The 18492-nt window shown below is 44.0% G+C and overlaps 1 protein-coding gene across 3 annotated transcripts; it reads left to right on the plus strand.

The window, feature by feature from the left end:
- Positions 1 to 230: 230 nt before the first annotated feature.
- On the plus strand, positions 231 to 9136 carry KLF6 (Kruppel like factor 6). Of its 3 annotated transcripts, none has more exons than XM_036342364.1 (4): positions 232 to 573; positions 3285 to 3861; positions 5546 to 5669; positions 6114 to 9136. In XM_036342364.1, the coding sequence occupies exons 1-4, from the start codon at positions 472 to 474 to the stop codon at positions 6163 to 6165; spliced, it is 855 nt and encodes a 284-aa protein (XP_036198257.1). In that variant the 5' UTR covers positions 232 to 471; the 3' UTR covers positions 6166 to 9136. The 3 variants fall into 3 exon arrangements, with proteins under 3 accessions (XP_036198276.1, XP_036198257.1, XP_036198267.1); XM_036342374.1 differs by having other exon boundaries at positions 572 to 655; XM_036342383.1 differs by lacking the exon at positions 5546 to 5669 and having other exon boundaries at positions 231 to 573.
- Positions 9137 to 18492: the final 9356 nt, after the last annotated feature.

Here is an 18492-nt window from a genome sequence, read left to right on the forward strand (position 1 = left end):
GAAGTTCGAATTTGGCCAATAGCGAGGGCCGTGAGAGAGAGGCTCGGTCACGCCAGGCGGGGCCGCGCTGAACCGGCGCCCGCCATTGGCCCCAGCTGACATCATCGGCGCGCAGCCCCCGGGACGGGCGCGGCGTGATTGGGCGGTGCGCGGGGCGGGCCGGACGAGTCACGTGGGGGGGAGGGAGTGGGGGGAGCTAGGCGAGGAGGAGGGGGAGCTGGCAGCGGAGGTTTGAATAGGGAAGTTTTGCAGGGGTTACGTTTGCAGTCAGTCCGGTGTTTGCAAATATTGTGTGGGCTCGCGAGCGCGTCTCTGGACTCCGGCAGGATCTGAACCCGCGGCGCCTCACTGCTGGGCACTGAGTTTGCATGAAACTTTCCCTGCGCTGCAGGCACGGCCGCTGCGCTCCCGACTCCAGACCGCACACCTCCGTGTTGGTTCAACAGCGGGGACTGTCTTTTCCAAACCGACATGGATGTACTCCCAATGTGCAGCATCTTCCAGGAACTCCAGATTGTGCATGAGACCGGGTACTTCTCGGCGCTGCCCTCCCTGGAGGAATATTGGCAACAGGTAAATAGGAATTATGTGCCAGGTACCCCGGTGCGCCACGGAGGGTGCATCACGCACGGACAGTCCTGGTGTGTGGTTGAAGGTGCACTGCTTTTTCTTTTTTTTTTTTTATGGTTTGGGTAAAAAAATTTTAAAATTAAAATAATTATTCTTAAAACATAGTCCTGCTGTCTCCGGTGCGGGAGGCACTTTGAAAAAGCTTTTTCCAGCTTGGAGCGGAGTTGTCATTTGCGTGGAGCGCCCCAGCGCTTCGTTGCTCCCAGTGTTTTAGCCCGTTTCTGGGGCTTCTGAACCGGAGGGCAGACCCAGCTCCACCGGCTGATCTCACAGCGCGAGCCCTTGGCAGAAGTTTGGTGCTTGTACCAGCTCCAGACTCCACAGCTGGAACTTGTCATTTGAACTTGCGTGGAAGCCAAGGGTATTTTTGTCAAAGATATTTGTTTTTGTTTTCCTTTTTGGTCTTTGTACTTAGACAGTTTTGTGTTTATTTTTTTAAAATTAGAAATTTCACTAGCAAAACACCCACCAGCTCTTTTTCTCTACCAGGCCATTTGCTTCTTTGGCATCCTTAACATTTACCTCCATCTGCCTTGTTTTTCTTACCTGCTTCTTTTGTTAAAAAAAAAAAAAAAAAAAAGAAAGAAAGAAAGAACGTTTGCACAATCAGTGACTTATCAGTCATATGACAGTGAGCTCTTCTAGTCTGAGTTTGGGAAGAAGAGCCTCAGTTTCCGGCATTTTTTTTTTCTTCTAGTGAAACTAGAATTTTTGGCATTGGACAAATCTGAAACTTAATTTTTCCCCTTTCTAATTTATTAGTATTGCCCGAAGGGAGAGAGATTCTGACACTTGTCACATTGTTTTTTTAAAAGATAGAAGCGGCTGTCTCTCTGCCCTGCTAGGATGTTGGCTTTTGTCACAAAGTACAAATATATTCTGTGGATTTCAAAGCCTAGAAAGCTTTAAGAGGGGTGAAGTGTAGTGTGGCAACCTTCTAATGCCTGCTTGATTGTTCTCAGTCCTGTCCTGCCTTCCTCTCCCCTGCCCCCTTTTCCGCCTTAAGAAGCTGCTCCCTAGGACGTGATTGAAATTGATCTAAGTAGTTTCCTTCGGGCATTTGGGATTTGGGCCCCAAGCCAGGCTGAGCTCTCCTTCGCCTTCAGAGGCTTTTAAACTCTGAGAGCTTCGCTCTGGTCCCCAGAGCTCATCAGCGTAATGGAGATTTTAAATTAGCCAGATGATAAAGTTTAATAAGATCTCAATAAATGTGCTTTTGTTTTTCTTTGGAACATCCATAAAATATCTAGCCATCTCTCCTCAGAACACTCTGGCCTGCCGTTGTAATCTAGACATACAGTTTTAGGGGTAAAGAGAAAACAATGGTTGTTTTCCCCCCCTTTGCTTGCTCATGCTTGCTCCGTGAGGATTCTGTGGGGAGGGGGAAGGGTTTGTGTGCTATATTATGATCGCAGGCACGTTGCTAAGAAAGCAAGCATGAGTGAGCCCTTCAGGTAGCTTAGCTAGTCCTGACCATGATTTGCTAAAAAGGGCAAAGTCGGCTGTAGCAAAGTAAATCTGTAGAATTGCGGTCCTATAGACAACCTTATATGGCCATCCAGGCAATTGATCCTAGTGAAGAGAAGGGCAGATATAATTTAATCCTAAAATGTTTCCTACCGTTTTTCTTTTCCAGTGGCTAGAAAGTTTGAGATGGTGGGGAGAGGGGATGCTGGTCTCTCGGCAGTGGTAGCTTCTTGAAAGGTTGGTTGTGGGTCTGGGGAGGGGGCACTCTGTCCATGACACACTGCATGCATATCTGAGCCGGGTTCTTTTTTGGCTGCTGGTCAGAATTTCAAAAGGAAGTCTCCTCTGGCATTGCGTGAAAGAAATAGAGTGATGACTCATACAGTTGTACTCTTGGCCAGTAGATAAAGTTCTTGTCCATTGTGGCACTCCCAGCAGGGCCGGGAGGAATTTCCCCTCCTGCATCCTTTACAATAGCAGATGGCCATTCTGGAATGATTTCTCCCCTCTGTTGTAGAAGCTCTTGTTTTTCTCTGACCACTGTGGAAGTCATTAAAGTTGTGTGTACCCATGGCCCTGCACTTGGGAATGGCATTCTTTGAAAGCTACTAGGTCTGGGCTAAGCAGGAAATGGGTGGTTTCTGTGCAGCTCCATTGATGTCCTTGAATATAGACCATCAGCTTGCTGCGTCTGCTCACTGAGTGTGGCCCTGTGCTGTCAGCTGTGTCTGCAAAGGGAGACACATGCAATGTCAGAACACATTGCATTGTATGCGTTGCAGCCTGTTTTGTGCTTGAGAAAGGAGGATGGCTGGGTTTCTCTTAATTGCACATGGTTCTCGAGACTGTCAGATAATCTGGCTAAACCTGTCGGGGGGTGTGTCTGAGGCTGGTTTTCTTTGTGTGGTTTACAGAAACTCATTAGAAATGTCAACACTGGTAACTATAACAAAAACTGGCTTAGTGACCTTCAGTCACTGTGGCCTTTGGTCCAACATGGTATTTCTTCTGAATCCATCCCCATTCCTAGAAACAGCTTTCCTCTTGCTCTCCTAAAGACACGGTTCTTATAGTGACATGGCCACAGTCTGTTTGCCCTTCATCCCTGCATGTATTTTGGAAATATGCTTTTGGTTCCATTTTCAGTTGTCATAATCACGTGCCTTCTTGTGGTTCCTTTCGCACAGACCTGCCTGGAGTTGGAACGCTATCTCCAGAGTGAACCCTGCTATGTGTCAGCCTCTGAAATCAAGTTCGACAGCCAGGAAGATCTGTGGACCAAAATTATTCTGGCTCGGGAGAAAAAGGAAGACCCGGAAGTGAAGGTTTCCTCCAGTCCCCCTGAGGATGCTCTCAGCAGCCCCAGCTTTGGCTACAACCTGGAGACCAACAGCTTGAACTCCGATGTGAGCAGCGAGTCATCGGACAGTTCCGAGGAACTCTCACCCACTTCCAAGTTTACCTCTGACCCCATTGGTGAAGTGCTGGTCAACTCGGGGAACCTGAGCTCCTCCGTCACCTCCACACCCCCTTCTTCCCCAGAACTGAGCAGAGACCCTTCCCACCTGTGGGGCTGTGCACCCGGTGAGCCGCACCCTCCAGGGAAGATACGCGGTGGGACTTCGGGGAAGCCGGGTGACAAGGGCAGCAGCGGGGACGCCTCCCCAGACGGCCGGAGGAGGGTGCACCGATGCCACTTTAATGGCTGCCGAAAAGTTTACACCAAAAGCTCCCACTTGAAAGCACATCAGCGCACTCACACAGGTCAGTCCCTCCTGCGACCCGGGAGGTGGGCCGCTGGTGGGCGCCACTGAATTGCACCAGCCCTGGGAGGGGGCCGGGCTCCGCAGAAGGCTGTCAGAGCAGACACATCCTCACCTCACTCTTTCCCTAAAGAGATGGGTCTCTGGGAAAGACAGAGTAGGAGGTGAAAGACTGGACATGTGCCGATGAATGGTTGACACTTTCAGAGTAAACAGACAAGAGGTAAATCACGTTCTCCATCTCCACCCAACCCCCTACCCACTCCAATCCTCCCGGTTATCAGGACCCATTGTGATAGTGTTACATGGAGTTGCCTCTGATTTTTTTTTTTAAATGAAACTCAAAGATCAGGAGAGAGGGTGGCTGGACAGCATGGTGCACGCTGGTGTTGACAGTGTGGGGATTGAACTTGACCATAAGCTCTGTGTAGCAGTTTTGATCAGTGGGTGCTTACTGGGAATTTCTCTGTGGATCATGCTGTGCTTTTGTTTTCTGATACCAATTTTTAAAAACCACAAATTGAAAAAAAAGTTTTTAATGAAATACTACAACCTAGCCCTAGCCAGGTTTTCCCAGTGGTTAGAACCTTGGCCTGAGAACTAAAGGGTCCTGGGTTCAATTCCAGGCAAGGGCACATACCTCGGTTACAGGCTCAATCCTCGGCCCTGGTCGGGGCATGTGTAGGAGGCAGCCAATCGATGTGTCTCTTTCACATGGATGTTTCTCTGGGTCTTTCTCCCCCCTCCTTCCCCCTCTCTCTAAAAATCAATGGAAAAATATCCTCGGGTGAAGATTAATAACAACAACAACAACAAAAAGAAATACAGCAGCCTAGATGAAAGTTCTATTGAAAATTACTATTATAGTCTCTAGGGTAACTGGTGATGAGTCACAGAAATGTTAGAGCTGGAAGGGACCTTAGAGATCAAGTCACTCAAGCTCTCATCCTACCAGTAATGAGAGGAGATGGCTGAGCCCTCGGCCAGGGTTCCCAAGATGGTCATGGCTGAGGGGGATCAGGACCCAGGTGCCATTTGTCCCAACAGCATTCTCTGCGACTGGTTTTGGCAAAACGGTTCCTGTCCTCAGGTAGCACTTTTTAGTGAATTCATGTTTATAATCTGACCAAGGAACAAAGTGGACTTGGTTATTTCATTGCCATTTAGAAAGTTCTTTGACAGCCCTGGATGGGGTTTCCCAGAAACTCATGACTTCAGTTCTGGAGAAATGTAGTTTCTCGGAGGAAACAACAAAGCTCATTCCACAGGGAAGTGAGTAAGGAGCAAAATAAGTACTTGGGAGAAACCGTTTCCATGGAGAAAGCAATAAAACCCTGCCCTCACAGAGGCTGTGGGTCCAGTGGGCTGACACATCACCTCCCAAGTATTTCTTCAGTCTGAGTAATCATCTTTCTTACATATTAACTGACTAAGGTCATGTGGGCTCCGGGTCGCTTCCACAGCACTTGGCTAGGAAGGCCTGAGGCTAGGTCAGGAAAGAGCTCCTGGGTGTTACCTTCGGAGCGCCAGCTGCTGTTCCTAATTGAGGTGTGTTAGGAATTCCCCAGGCCGCCAGACCTGGCGCTTGCTAATGAGTTGACTTTCACCATGTGGCGTTGTAGCAGGGCCCCTTCCCTCACTGGACAGTGAAGTCATGGCATGCTTGTCTTGTGCTCTCTTCCCAGGAGAAAAGCCTTACAGATGCTCATGGGAAGGGTGTGAGTGGCGTTTTGCAAGAAGCGATGAGTTAACCAGACACTTCAGAAAGCACACTGGTGCCAAGCCTTTTAAATGTTCTCACTGTGACAGGTATGTGCTTGAAGCGCTGGGTTCGGGAATGCCATCCCCCTGATGGCGTAGGCATACAGTAAACCTGGAGGAAGGCGAATGTTTTCCTAGCCTGTATTGTGCTGTTTTAGCCTCGGACAAGTCTCTAATATGCTTGTTGTCCAAGTTAGGATGCCCTGTTTTCCTGTGTGTGTAAAACCAGAGTGATTTCATTCCTACTGAAGTAGGCCTTCAGTAGTTTTTGAATTTCAAGACTGGGCAGTAATGTGCTCCAAAGAGCTGAATGGAGACCTTAATTTATATTTCTATCAGTTGGAATTTCCTCACCCTGAAAATAAATTGTGATGATTCAGTGGATTGCCAGCTTCCCTTTGAGAAGGGCTGGGTGGGGGTGTGCAGGGTGGGAGATCTGTAATCCGGCGAAGGCTGGAGATCTAACCTCTCTGATGCTGATTGGTTCTGCAGGTGTTTCTCCAGGTCCGACCACCTGGCCCTGCACATGAAGAGACACCTCTGAGGGAGCAGAGTGTGAATCCTGCGGCTAAAACGGCTTCCAGGCTGAGAGACGGCCATGGAAGGAGGGTGCGTGTTCCAGCCAAAGCATGCCATTTTGCACCCCACCCAGTTGCCTCCAGGACCTCTCCTTGGAAGGTCTTTCGAAGGCGAAAGAAGTCATGTCAGAAGCGGCAGAGCGCCTGTGGTGTGTGGTGTTTGGGTGGCCTGGACTCGCCACTGGTACCTATCTTCTGAGTGGTCCCTAAGCCTTTGCCGTGAGCATGTGCACTGAGAATGTTAATGGTTGGGTTGATTGTATGTGGAGGATCTATTAGGACTGTGTGATGAGGCAGAGTCTTTCCTGTGCAGTAGCAAGACTGCAAGAGACAGAAAAAAAAATCGTTTGAATGTTTTGTGTGTGACAGGTAAACTATGAGATGAGATGACCACCAATCATTTCTTTGGGGGGTGGGAGGGTGTCTGCGCCTTACGAAAAAAAAAAAAAAAAGAAAAAAAAGAAGGGAAAACATGGAGGGCGGAGTGTGCGTGGTCAGAACCCTGTGTGGCGAGTGGATGTGGGAGGGGGAGCCCTCCTGTGTGAGAGGAACATTGGCGTCTGGTGCAGCTACAAATCGAATCGTGCAATGTGTCAAGTAGCTTGTTCTACTGGCTACAACAGCTCATTTGTTACCCTTTGTATAAGCTGTGTATTTACAAATATAACACAATGGTAACCTTTCCTTATAAGACAAAAGTAATGCATGGTCTAGGGAATTTTCTGCTTTTCCATTTTTGAATCAGAACTCCAATTTTGATTCCAGTTACTGAGCAGCTAAGATACAATTTGTTGAAATCAGTGATCCCTAGCCATTTGGGCCTGGCAATACACAATTTCTCTCCCCTTCGATTTTGTAACACTCCCCTTCCAGAAAGGTGGTGTGCAACATAGGATTGTTTTTTAAATGATTCTGAATTTGATGACCTTTTTGGAAATTTAATGATGCCCTTCAAGACATTGGACGCCTACTGGGTGTCAAGAATGAGAGGGCTGGTCTAATGTTACATTAGACTAAGAACCTAAAATTTTCTCAGTTGGGTGGATAAAACCACTAAAGCTTAGAAAGTGTTTTCTCATGCAGCTATGTTTCTCTTATTTATGCCTTGAGGACTAATTTCTGGTTTTCTAGCTGTTAATGCACTGTAGATCTTAATAATGGTGCCTTATGCAAGTGGCCCCTTATGTGGGGGTCTCATACAGGGGTATGGGTGATGCATGCTTTATTAAGGCTCTTTTTTCACCTGGCATTGTACTGTATCAATGTAAAATACAGAAAAAAATCTCTTTAAAGTCCTCCTTCACAAAGACAAATAGAGAGATGAAAACCCCCCAAACAAGTCAGTATTTACTCAATATTTTGCATAACTTGACCATCAGTGTTAAAATGGAAAACACATGATAATTGAAAAACCTGACCATTTCTGCCACCATGAGACTTTTCATATAGACTTTGCACAACAATTGTATAGTTCACACACCGGCTGTATTTAATATGTAATGTTTTCACGCATATTAAAGATACAGAAGTATAAAAAAACAATGTTAATGTATTTGCTTAAAAGGCACAAGTTTCACATACCTATCTAGCTATTTGTTGGTAATACAGAAAGTATATTAATTTTTTAAAAGTGGGCAGAATTCTTGTGTATGTATATTTGTGTGTATAGTATGTATATGTTTGTGTGTGTGTATATATATATACATATATATAATATATAAATATTTTTTTAAGGAGAAATTAGATGTTTAGCTAGAAAATTTCATAGCCTGTGAAGACATATTTCAAAATGGCCATAAAGGAGGTAAAAATGAAAACTATAACTTTTATAAAGGCTTTATCTTTAATTTAATTATTTGCTACAGACTCTTGGCAAGGACTCTGTTCCAGACTGCTGACTCTGCTCATCTTACTGGCAGGTCTGGAACAGGGTACTGTTGGCCACTCAAAATTGGCATGAACGGAATACTAGCCCACAAGTTGGTCTCAGACACACTATTGTTTTGATTTTTAATTTCAGCCTTATTAGAAGATCTAAGAGTCAGCTAATTACAGGGATTTTTTTAGAACACTTTTTATGCAGATGAAGCTGGTTTTTTGTTGTTGTTTTTTTTTTTAGTACATAGATTCTTCCCATTTTTCCAATGAATAATTTCCCTAATTTGGCACACCACAGTGTGGACAGCTGATATTTCATCCAGCTGCTGGCTTGTGGGTGTGGATTTTTATATATATATATATATATATATATATATATATATATATATATACACACACACACATATATATACATATGTGAGTCTGGCTGGGCTGGTATTTTGTTTGATCTTCCTGGAAATGAGCAATGATGAAAGCTCGAATAACTGGTTTTTTTATCTGGGCTGATGAATACACTTACCTAAACAACTCATTTCATTTTGCTAAGGGGGAAAATGCACTTTTGGCAATTCAAAATCCAGGCACTTGATTTGCTGGATTTTGGAAAACTCCTTTTTTGGCCCTGCTGTGCGCCTAGCCATAACAATTCCATTAAGTAAGAAGGTAAACAAAAGACAAAAAGGAAAAAAACCATGCAACTTGCACTGGCTTGTCTCACTTATGAAACACCACGGAGTTGTTTGATTGGGTGGGGCTGGGTGCCGTGTATATCAATGCCTGTAATTTTCATAATAAGCAAGTACATAAAGAATTATATTCTGTTCAGGTGATAACTGAGCCTCAATCAAGCAGAAACTTTTTGCTTGACATTAAAAAAAAATTTCTATTAGTGAAATTTCTTTTTTTTTTTGAAGCACCCTGTTATCTAAAGAATCTTTGTAAGATTTTTGTAAAATTTTGTTTTACAAGATTTTATTTGAAATTGTTTTTTGCAAGATTGTTATATTTCTGTATGAATGTATTTTTTATTGGAATAACATAAAAGAATTCTTATCAGGATCTCGACTGTGCTTGGTTTTTTCTTGGGGCAGGGCGGGGATGGGGGGTGCGGGCGATGAAACAAATTCCTGCTCTATTAGTCAACCTTGGGAAATGTCCCTTGTACAACTCTGAAAGCCTCTTGCCAGCCTAGTCCCTTCCTTCCAGCTTCACAGCCTGACCTGGGAGCTAATGTGCAAAGAACAGCCTAATGTTGCTCCCCTGAAATGCACTGAATTTCCTTAAAGCAACCTCCAGGCTTAGGCTTTGGGGCACAGTAGGAAAACATTTGCTGCTGCGTTTTATCTTCCTGTCACTCCAGCTACGGGAATAACACCGCAGAGGCATCTGCACAATGACAAACTTGAACGCTTCCTTTCCCTTTCTCGTGCTCCAGCAGCCCTATTCCAGTTAAGCAGTTAGATCAGGGCCAGCCTTCTCTGACCTGGCCCACACACCTGGCGGAGCTGTCACAGAGGAAGGCAAAAATGACAGGAAGGGACAGCAGGACACAAAGCTGTCCTGGCTTTCTACAACCCACCTTCCATACCCCCTGCCTTCTCTGGTAGACTAGTAAGATGGGGTAGAAAGTAAGAGGTTGTTTACATGATCACCAGATAATTTTGTATCTTTTTCTTTAAAGGCTAATGGGATACATTCAATGTAGGGTTTGAAAATAAATAGTCCACTTTTGGATTTTCAGAAAGGTTTCATGTAAGTAGCCTTAGATCTTGGTCCCAGTTTTACTGCGTGTTAGTAGCATCGGTTTATCTGCAAGTCCGTTTTCAGGCCGTATCAAGCTAATCAGTAGTGATAGGTTAAAGCAATGTCTTTCCAGAAGGGGCTATAGGATGGTGGAAATTTTCATGGGAAAGCTTAACGTTCTTCCTTTGAGGAAGTTCTCACATTTCGGATGCTTTCAGTGCTCATGACTTCTCTTCATAGCAGATCTTTGTTTTGCTAGATGTGCAGACTTTACACTAGCTTTTAATTTTACAATTGGGGAGGGGAATTTTTAAATGAATCCCCAATGTTAAGTGGCTTTCTAGAACTGCAGTAAAAATATCAGCAATTCGGGAGGCGTTGTTGGCCTGGGAGGGAGGAGGAAGCTGATGAAAATTTGGCCAGGACTCATGGGTGTGTTGTGTTCTGAAACACATGTCAGGATGACTAATAGTTGGATTGCCCTGACTGTATGGCTAAATAAAGGCTTGATAATGCATTCTCGGCTACTGGTAAGACTTGACCACTTTGTCATGTGCAGACTATGCTGAACAGCTCAGTTATGTTCAAATAAGGCTGTTAGGAGAACTGTTGTGCAAGCAATCAGCTGTAAACCTAACATATTTATAGAAGTATAAAAAATTTCAGTCTGCTTAACAAATTTTTTGAAACCTAGCTCAAAGAAAGAAAACGTTCCCATTCTAACTAGTTGCTGTGTGCTCTTGGACAATTTGCTGAGCTACAAGGGACCTCCACTTTCTTATGGCTGAAATATTTTGAGCGAGGTCACATGCATCTAGCATTTTATATAGCACTACAATTCTGTGGTCTGTGAGAATAGGGTGGACTTGAAATTATAGGTTCACCATCTATGGATACTCAGCTCAGATCTAGAAAGCTCTCTCATGTGCTATAGTAGAAAGTATTGTTGAGAGAATTGCTCTGACTTAGAACGGAAACAGAAAGTTCTCAAATTGCCCTTTGCCCCTTTAATTATAGTTAAGTTATTCAGGCATTTGGTGCTTTATAGCATGCCATTATTTTATTTCAAAAATAAACAAACAAACAAAAGATCTCTTTAAAAAGTGTCATTGTAGCTATTGCAGATCCAAGTCTGTCATACCTCCCTCCCCCCCCCCCCAAATCTTAGTCCATACACCCGTGTGCACAAACAGTGGGGGAGGTGACTAGAGTCAAGTTGTTTACCTTTATATTGTGGTTGCTGTGGAGAAAGAACATAGCTTTCATATGTAACTCCTTTCTTAGGTCCTAACCTTATGGCACCATGAGCTCTTTTTTAACAACCCTCCTTCCACAACTAAATTCTTCCTCTCCCCAAATTGGGTGATAATAAAGATGATGATGTCTACTACTTTTTTTGCCTTAACCAGGAACTGGGTAAGGCAATATGTCGTATCTGTGTGTGTGTGTGTGTGTGTGTGTGTGTGTGTGTGTGTAGAATGAATGCCACGTGGTTACCATTCCCATTTCACATATGAGGAATATTGAAGCTTCAGGAAGTGAAGCTGCTTTCCCTAGATCACTTAGTTGCAGGCAAGCATCCAATCCAGGGCTCTCAAATGGCAAAAGACCAAGGTTTTAATCACCACTGAACACTGCTTTCTGTCTCACCCAAGTTCCCACAAGAGCCTGTGGAATTCACCTTAAAATGAAGTTACATTTATGAAATGGAGACAACTTTCTTACAATTCAGAAGCACTAAAGCTATAAACTGTGCTGTAATTCTGAGCAAACAAAGTAACCATTTTGAATTGCTTTCAAGATATGAGACAGATGGCATGTATTTATTTTTAATGTTTAAGAAGATAGAGAACACAATTGGGGATGTGACATCCTGCATTAATTGGCAAGCATCACCTAATGTACGTAGTTAAGACACAAAGAGAGGAAAATTAGGGTCATGCATCACCCAAATGAGGCAATACAGCAAAGTGTATTTAACTAGATTTATTTTATAACATGTTCTCTTTCCCTCTAAGTAATTTTAATGAGAATTCTCTAAACAACTGTGAATGAAGAGACAAAGAGGAGAAGGAATCTGGGTACCACATGTCTTGATAGGAACCACACTGGGCTGAGCAGTTACCAAAGAATTTTCAATAACAGACAGACTTAACTACCATGTCCATTGTCATTGAGTCCCTCTCCAAACAGCTTTGTACTGACTTCCCTGTACACTACATAACCCATGCCAAAAGCAAAACAAAACAAAACAAAAAAATACCACATGATGTAGGATTGTTTCTTAAATTAAGAGCCCCCAATTCGAAGCTGCCATAAACAAACAATTATTAACTTTTTAAAAGGTTTAGCTGCTTAGATAATAGATTACTGTGTACCACACCACCTATGAGCTTTTCTGAAGGTTGTACTTGCTAGATGCCCAAGCACATTTATCTATGACTTGCATTTATCAGCTAAGCATAGCTCTGTTCCCCTCCATTGCTTAAGTTTCACGTTACCACATTTCATTTGAGTTGTGCAAGACTTTCCTGCAGATATACAAGGTAGGTAATGGCATGCGCTGGCATTATCAATTAGCTCAGTGTAAAAGCAGGTGACAGTGCCCGGTGTCATTTTTCTACTTGTGTTGGTGAGGAGATGAAAGCACATGGGATAGGTAAGATGGCAGTAATGGCAGTGTGCCCTACTGTCCCTTTCACATGGGAATGAATGTAAAAACTTCTTCACTTTCACCCCCATCTTCACTTGTATGAAGATCATCCTCCCCAAAATAGGTCATTTATTCACAAGCTCAAAAGTCAGAGCAAGCCTGCTGCTCACCATTATACGTGTGTGTATTTAAACTGTAAAAATTTGACTCTTGAAGGTAAAATTGCCTTTGGGCAAAACTGAGATATATAAATTATTTAAAGTGAATTTAAAAAAATAGTGTTTGCTACAGATTTTACTTTTAAATGTATATTTTATTGATTTCAGAGAAGAAGGGAGAGAGATAGAAACATCAATGATGAGAGAGAATCATGGATGGCTGCCTCCTGCACTGGGGATCAAGCCAAAACCCGGGCGTGTGCCCTCACCGGGCACGTGACCTCCTGGTTCATAGGCCGACACTGAACCACTGAGCCACGCTAGCCAGACAATGATGTTTCAGTTTTAAATATCTATCTGTCCTTATGCTCTATCGGAAGATGGAGGCCAGGTAATAGCAGAGAGGACTCATGGGGCAAGAGGCCTCTCAAAGTCCAGCATTTCTGAGCTTGTTCCCAGCAGCATCACTCAGTTCTAAATGGTCTGGGCAGAGGTGCAGTAAAAAGGGTTACTGGAGCTTTGCTGAGTGGAATAGCCACACACTCAAATTTCGAAAATGTCAACAGGATGCAACAATGGGAACTCTGGGTTCCAGTGCCCTTCTGACGAGAAATGTTCATGGGGTTTAAGAGAGGAAGGAGTGCCAGCAGCTTCTGGTTCTCCCTGGATCAATCATGACCCACCCCTGAGCTTCCTGCAGTTAGGTAACCCTGAATGTTCCTTTTAAAAATGCCTGTATTCTAGTGACCAGCTGGGGTGGCACCTGGGGGCCAGACAACTGTACAAGAGTGTGAGGACATTGTTGCCCAAGCATCCTTTCTTTAAGCTGTGAGTTCCAGTGGAAATGTTCAATGCTAACACAATCTCAGAATTACTTCTTGTTAAAAGGGAATTCTAAGAGTTATATTTGCCAAGACAGGGCATTTAACTATTATGTCCAGAGGAACCTTCCCACATGCAACTTAGGAGTAGACAATTCACTAATTCCAATCCTTTGAACGTTGTTTTTCTCATACCCAAGATGGGACAATGAGAATCCTTTTGGGATTGTTGTAAGATTAGAGATAAGGTATGTAGGGATCAGTAGTTGGTCATTATTTCATTGTGTGCTGGATATTTATTTCTCCATAAAGAACAGGAAAAGGATTCTTGTTCTTCCCATTGAATTTTTTTTAAAGCAATTAAAGAAATAGGATTAGGAAACATTCACTCATTATTTTCCACAACATAATTTTCCAGTAAATTGAGTGAAGGGCAAGCTGAATCTTAAGTTGTATTTTTATGATCAATAAAGTCGTTTCCTCTCGCAACACTGGCTGTGCTGCTGAAATCTTGCAGGAAGGAAGTTCTGCAAGACTTTGAGTAAAACATTTCCTGGCAAAAGCCGTGAGCACACTGACCAGTGGCAGAACTGAATTGACCAACAGATTCAAAAAGTTGAATTTACAGTGTTTCTGACAAATGACAAAGAACTTGGAAGTCCCAATTGTTACTGAAGTTTTCATGAGCGGCCATACATCCAGATACTGGTCCAGTTCTCCTGAATTGGGCGGACTGAGCTATAGCTACCACTGAACAGATGTCTCATTATGGTCCCCAGGAATGACTACCTTATTTAATTTATGACATTCTTTCTGATTAAATGGATTATGTGTATGGAATACCTCACACATCACAAAGCATCAGCCTGTGTGCCACTGCAATTTGCTATACACTCTATGCAATTAAATTTCCTATGCTTACATTCATATATTCTTGTTGGTTTATTTCATTATCTTTATTTTGCTTAATCTTTAGTTAACTGATGTTTGATTGCTTGTTTATCCTTTCTACCACCCTTATTCTTTTGTGCATAGCTCCCATGAACATGCATTCCATGCCTTCGTTGTCATGAGTGAAAATAAAATGTCACACATTTATAGAGGGTTTTGGGTGGTGGTGGTGGTAGTGGTGGTGTGTGTCGCTGTCCTTTTAGTGTTTTTGTTTGTTTGTTTGATTTTTAAATGGTCTCACTGGCCACTTACTTACAACAAATAAGTGCTCAAATGGATTCTGAGGCAGGTAATCATCCTGAGTGATAAAGCCTATGAAGGGGTGATAAGGATGCCTCTCATTTGGTCCTCAGACAGCCTGTGGTGAGGAAAGCAGCCATTATCATCTAATTTTGTAGGGAGCAAACCTGAGATGCAGTCAATTAACTGACACAGTCAGTGCAAGGCAGGAATACAAGCCAGCTCATCCCTTTCTACTAGCATAATAGGTCATGTAGCCATCTTATTACTCGAACTTGACCCTATAGCACAGTGGTTCTCAACCTTCCTAATGCCATGACCCTTTCATACAGTTCCTCATGTTGTGGTGACCCTCAATTTCATTGTTACAAATTGAACATAATTAAAGTATAGTGATTAATCACAAAAACAATATGTAATTATATTATGTGTTTTCCGATGGTCTTAGGCGACCCCTGTGAAAGGGTTGTTCGACCCCCAAAGGGGTCGCGACCCACAGGTTGAGAACCGCTTTATACAGGTGCACCTGTATAAAGTGTGGCAGAAGTACATCTGTATTCCATTGTCTTCTGGTCATGCTCACATTCGCCTTCTCAACTTGCCCATGGCAGAGAACTCCATGTGAGCCTGTCATGGGGGTCTAAGAGCAAAAATCATTTATTCATTCATTTGTTCATTCACTCAGTAGTTAGTGAGTGTCAACAAGGTGATGGGTGGCCTGTTAGGAGTCCAGCAGGCTACCAGAGGAGCATAATACCTCAGTCTGGATCCTTATCTTCAAGAATTAGCTTATATTCTGACTTTTCCCATCAGCCTCCCTGGCCTCGCCAGCCACGAAAGTCTCCTGCTCTGAGTTCCTGTCCTCTGCTTGCTATTTGCCTTATTTGATACTCAGTGTGAGATATTTGTGCTTTTATTTCTTTTCTCACTTGTAATGAATAGCTAGAGAGCAAGTTGTTTCAAAGCAAAATTTGTGTGTGTCTGGGCTTTGTGCACAAATCATATTGTGTGTTCCAAGTTGGTGTTCGCAACTGCTTCTGAGTTTTGACAATGATGATATGTGTACACATTCTGTGTATACCCATAGCTCCTTCACCATCACCCTCATTGCCCCTCTGGCTCATGTTTGATTAGATCCTATAACGTGTCACCCAGCTCATCCATCCTTGCTGCAGAGCATATCCTGGCTTGTCAGGGATTCTGCCTGAGGAATAACTGGCAGATGCGCCCTTACTTCTGCACCAGTGCTGGGGCTTCCACCACCAAATGCCCAGAACGGATCTGAACATACAAATGAATTTGTTTTCATTTCTGTTACAAGGTGGTTAAACCATTGTTAAGGGATGTCTGGCATATCCTTCCCAGGGGCAATGCATTTGAGAAGTGGATGGAAGTGCCTGGAAATCAGCTCCACAGTCCTTTCAGAAGCGTCTGCTCTACTCTTCCTCAGTCTGGGTCACCTGCATTTTCTCTGAGCTTCTTCACTTTTCTCCCTGGCTTCCTGGAGGAGGAGTTCCTTGGGGCCAGAAATTGTACATATAGATTTGCATCTCAGCCTGCTCAGCTCCTGGTGTGGGTGTTCCATGAGTGAATGAGCTAATGATTCTGCTTGTTACCCCTTCACTCCCTGTGCCAATAGCATTGGGTCTCTTGATTCTAGGGACAATCTATACTAATAAAAGGGTAATACGCTAATTAGACCAGGAGACCTTCCAGACGTCCTTCCAGACAAAGCCATGGTGGCGGGGCTGAGGCAAAGGTGGTTAGGGGTGATCAGGCAAAAAGGGGAGGGCAATTAGGGGTGACCAGGACAGGGGGTCAGTTGGGGGCAAGCAGGCCAGAAGCGGGGGAGTTGGGGGCTATGAGGCCGGCAGGGGAGGGCAGTTGGGGGCAAGCAGGCCTGCGGGGGGGGGGGGCAGTTGGGGGTGAGAAGGCCGGCAGGCAGAGTGGTTAGGGGCGATTAGGCAGGCAGGTAGGTGAGCGGTTAGGAGCCAGCAGTCCTAGATTGCTAGAGGAATGTCCGACTCTTCTGTGGGATCAGGCCTAAACCAGCTGTCAGACATCCCCCGAGGGGTCCCAGATTGGAGAGGGTGCAGCATGGCCTGAGGGACACCCCCCCATGCACGAATTTTGTGTACCGGGCCACTAGTCTCTAAATAAACCCACAACTTATTGATCCAAAATATTAGACCTCTCAGGTACATCTTTTGCCTGGCAGGCATGAGGAAGGCCAATTATTCATTTTGTGTTTTATTCTTTCCTAGTGCCCTTTCACCTTAGATTGAAAAGTTACCTAAGAAGAAGTGCTTGAAAATCAGAGGAAGATGATTAGGGAAATACATACACCTGTCAACTGGGTTCTAAATAGTACAAAGTAAGCAACTCACACAACCCATGTGAGTTGTGTTTCTTTCAACTTTGTACTAATTTAAAAGCCTTTCCCTCCTACAAATGTATTGAATGCTCTGGAAAGGGCCACATGACTCTGAATAGAACCTCTTGGGGGGGAGGAGGGGGGAATGAAAGTGAAACTTCATGAAAGCACATTCTGTGCTTGTCATTAAAGATAAAAAAAAAAAAAGTGTTTTGACACATTACTTCTAAACCAAATACAAAGTCCTTTCAATTCTGAATGTGATTCTTTTGCACGTGAGGAGTAAACTGGTGGTGGAGGGTTGAGGGGTGTGTTGAGATGGGGGTAGTGTCCCAGGTGACTAGTTAAATGTCTGCAAATCCCAAACCTCCCTTCTCACAACCTGCTGCCTTTCCCTGCATTTTACTCAAAGTCATTTGATGTTGATTTTATCACTTTCAATCAGAGTGGCATCTTTTTCTTCAAGGTCAAATGGGTGATTGAGCTGCCACTGCTTATCATATACTCGTTTTAGGCAGGACATTACAGAGAGCGTACATTCATTTTCCAGTTAAAGGTAACACAATTCAGTGAGTGCTTGGGGAAAAAAAATGAGCTCACGTCCCTCCCTCGTGCCACTGTAAAAGCGGAGACAGTTGCTGAAGCCCTGAGTTCGTTCTTGTCTATGTGATGGGATCCCTTTGGATGGCTGCTGCAAATATTAAATAGAAGACTTATGTGAATGTCCAGAAGCAGCCCTTGGTACCAGGAGACCTCAGTCCTCTTTTCTCCAAATGGCTAACTGAGAGTCAGCTTGCTTTTGTCTCAAGTCCCTTGCATAGAAGCTTTTCTCACATAACCTCATTCCTTTTAACAACTCTTCCATTCAATCGATGTCTATGACCAGTCACAGGGAAATGTCCTTTCAGGAGATCACAGCACCAAATAAAAGGCGTCAGAGCCTGAAGGCCTGGTCCCCCTCCACGTTCGCTCATCCACCCACATCCACTGTCCACCGCTGGCTCAGTGCCTCAGGCCTAGAAGTCCCACTTCCCGTGGTAGAAATGCCTGTCTCCCAACATCCCTAAGGTGCAGGACTCAGGATTTAAGCATGAAAAACACCTCTGGCTGCTGGAATTGTGCTCAACTATTATGATGTTGCCAATTTCCTACCTCCCTCTGCTTCAGCTTCTCATCATCACATTGGGTGGAGAACAGCCAAGATGCCGAGCTGTTGTTAGGATGTGAAATAATACATGGAAGGAGCTTAGCCTGGAATCGGGAGCCAAGGTGGGTGATGTACATCAGAGTTTGCTCAGGTTCAGATTATTACTGTAACTTCTTTGTGAAACAGGAGAAATTATTTAAAAACACTCTTGTAAAATTGTTAGGTGGGTCCAGAGGACTTAGAGATATAGGAACAATTCGAGGAAGTCCAAAACAGCACTTTCAGACGCTGCTATAGCTCTCAGTATGAACACAGCCTTTAACTGCTT

Source organism: Myotis myotis, unplaced genomic scaffold (assembly GCF_014108235.1).
Source record: "Myotis myotis isolate mMyoMyo1 unplaced genomic scaffold, mMyoMyo1.p scaffold_m19_p_1, whole genome shotgun sequence".
NCBI lineage: Eukaryota > Metazoa > Chordata > Mammalia > Chiroptera > Vespertilionidae > Myotis > Myotis myotis.

Excerpts from the sequence above, each read along its gene's own strand:
- KLF6 (XM_036342364.1), top strand. The coding sequence starts at position 472 with ATGGATGTACTCCCAATGTGCAGCATCTTCCAGGAACTCCAGATTGTG. Across the intron at positions 574-3,284 it reads TGGAGGAATATTGGCAACAG|ACCTGCCTGGAGTTGGAACG; the intron begins GTAAATAGGAAT and ends CCTTTCGCACAG. Across the intron at positions 3,862-5,545 it reads ACATCAGCGCACTCACACAG|GAGAAAAGCCTTACAGATGC; the intron begins GTCAGTCCCTCC and ends CTCTCTTCCCAG.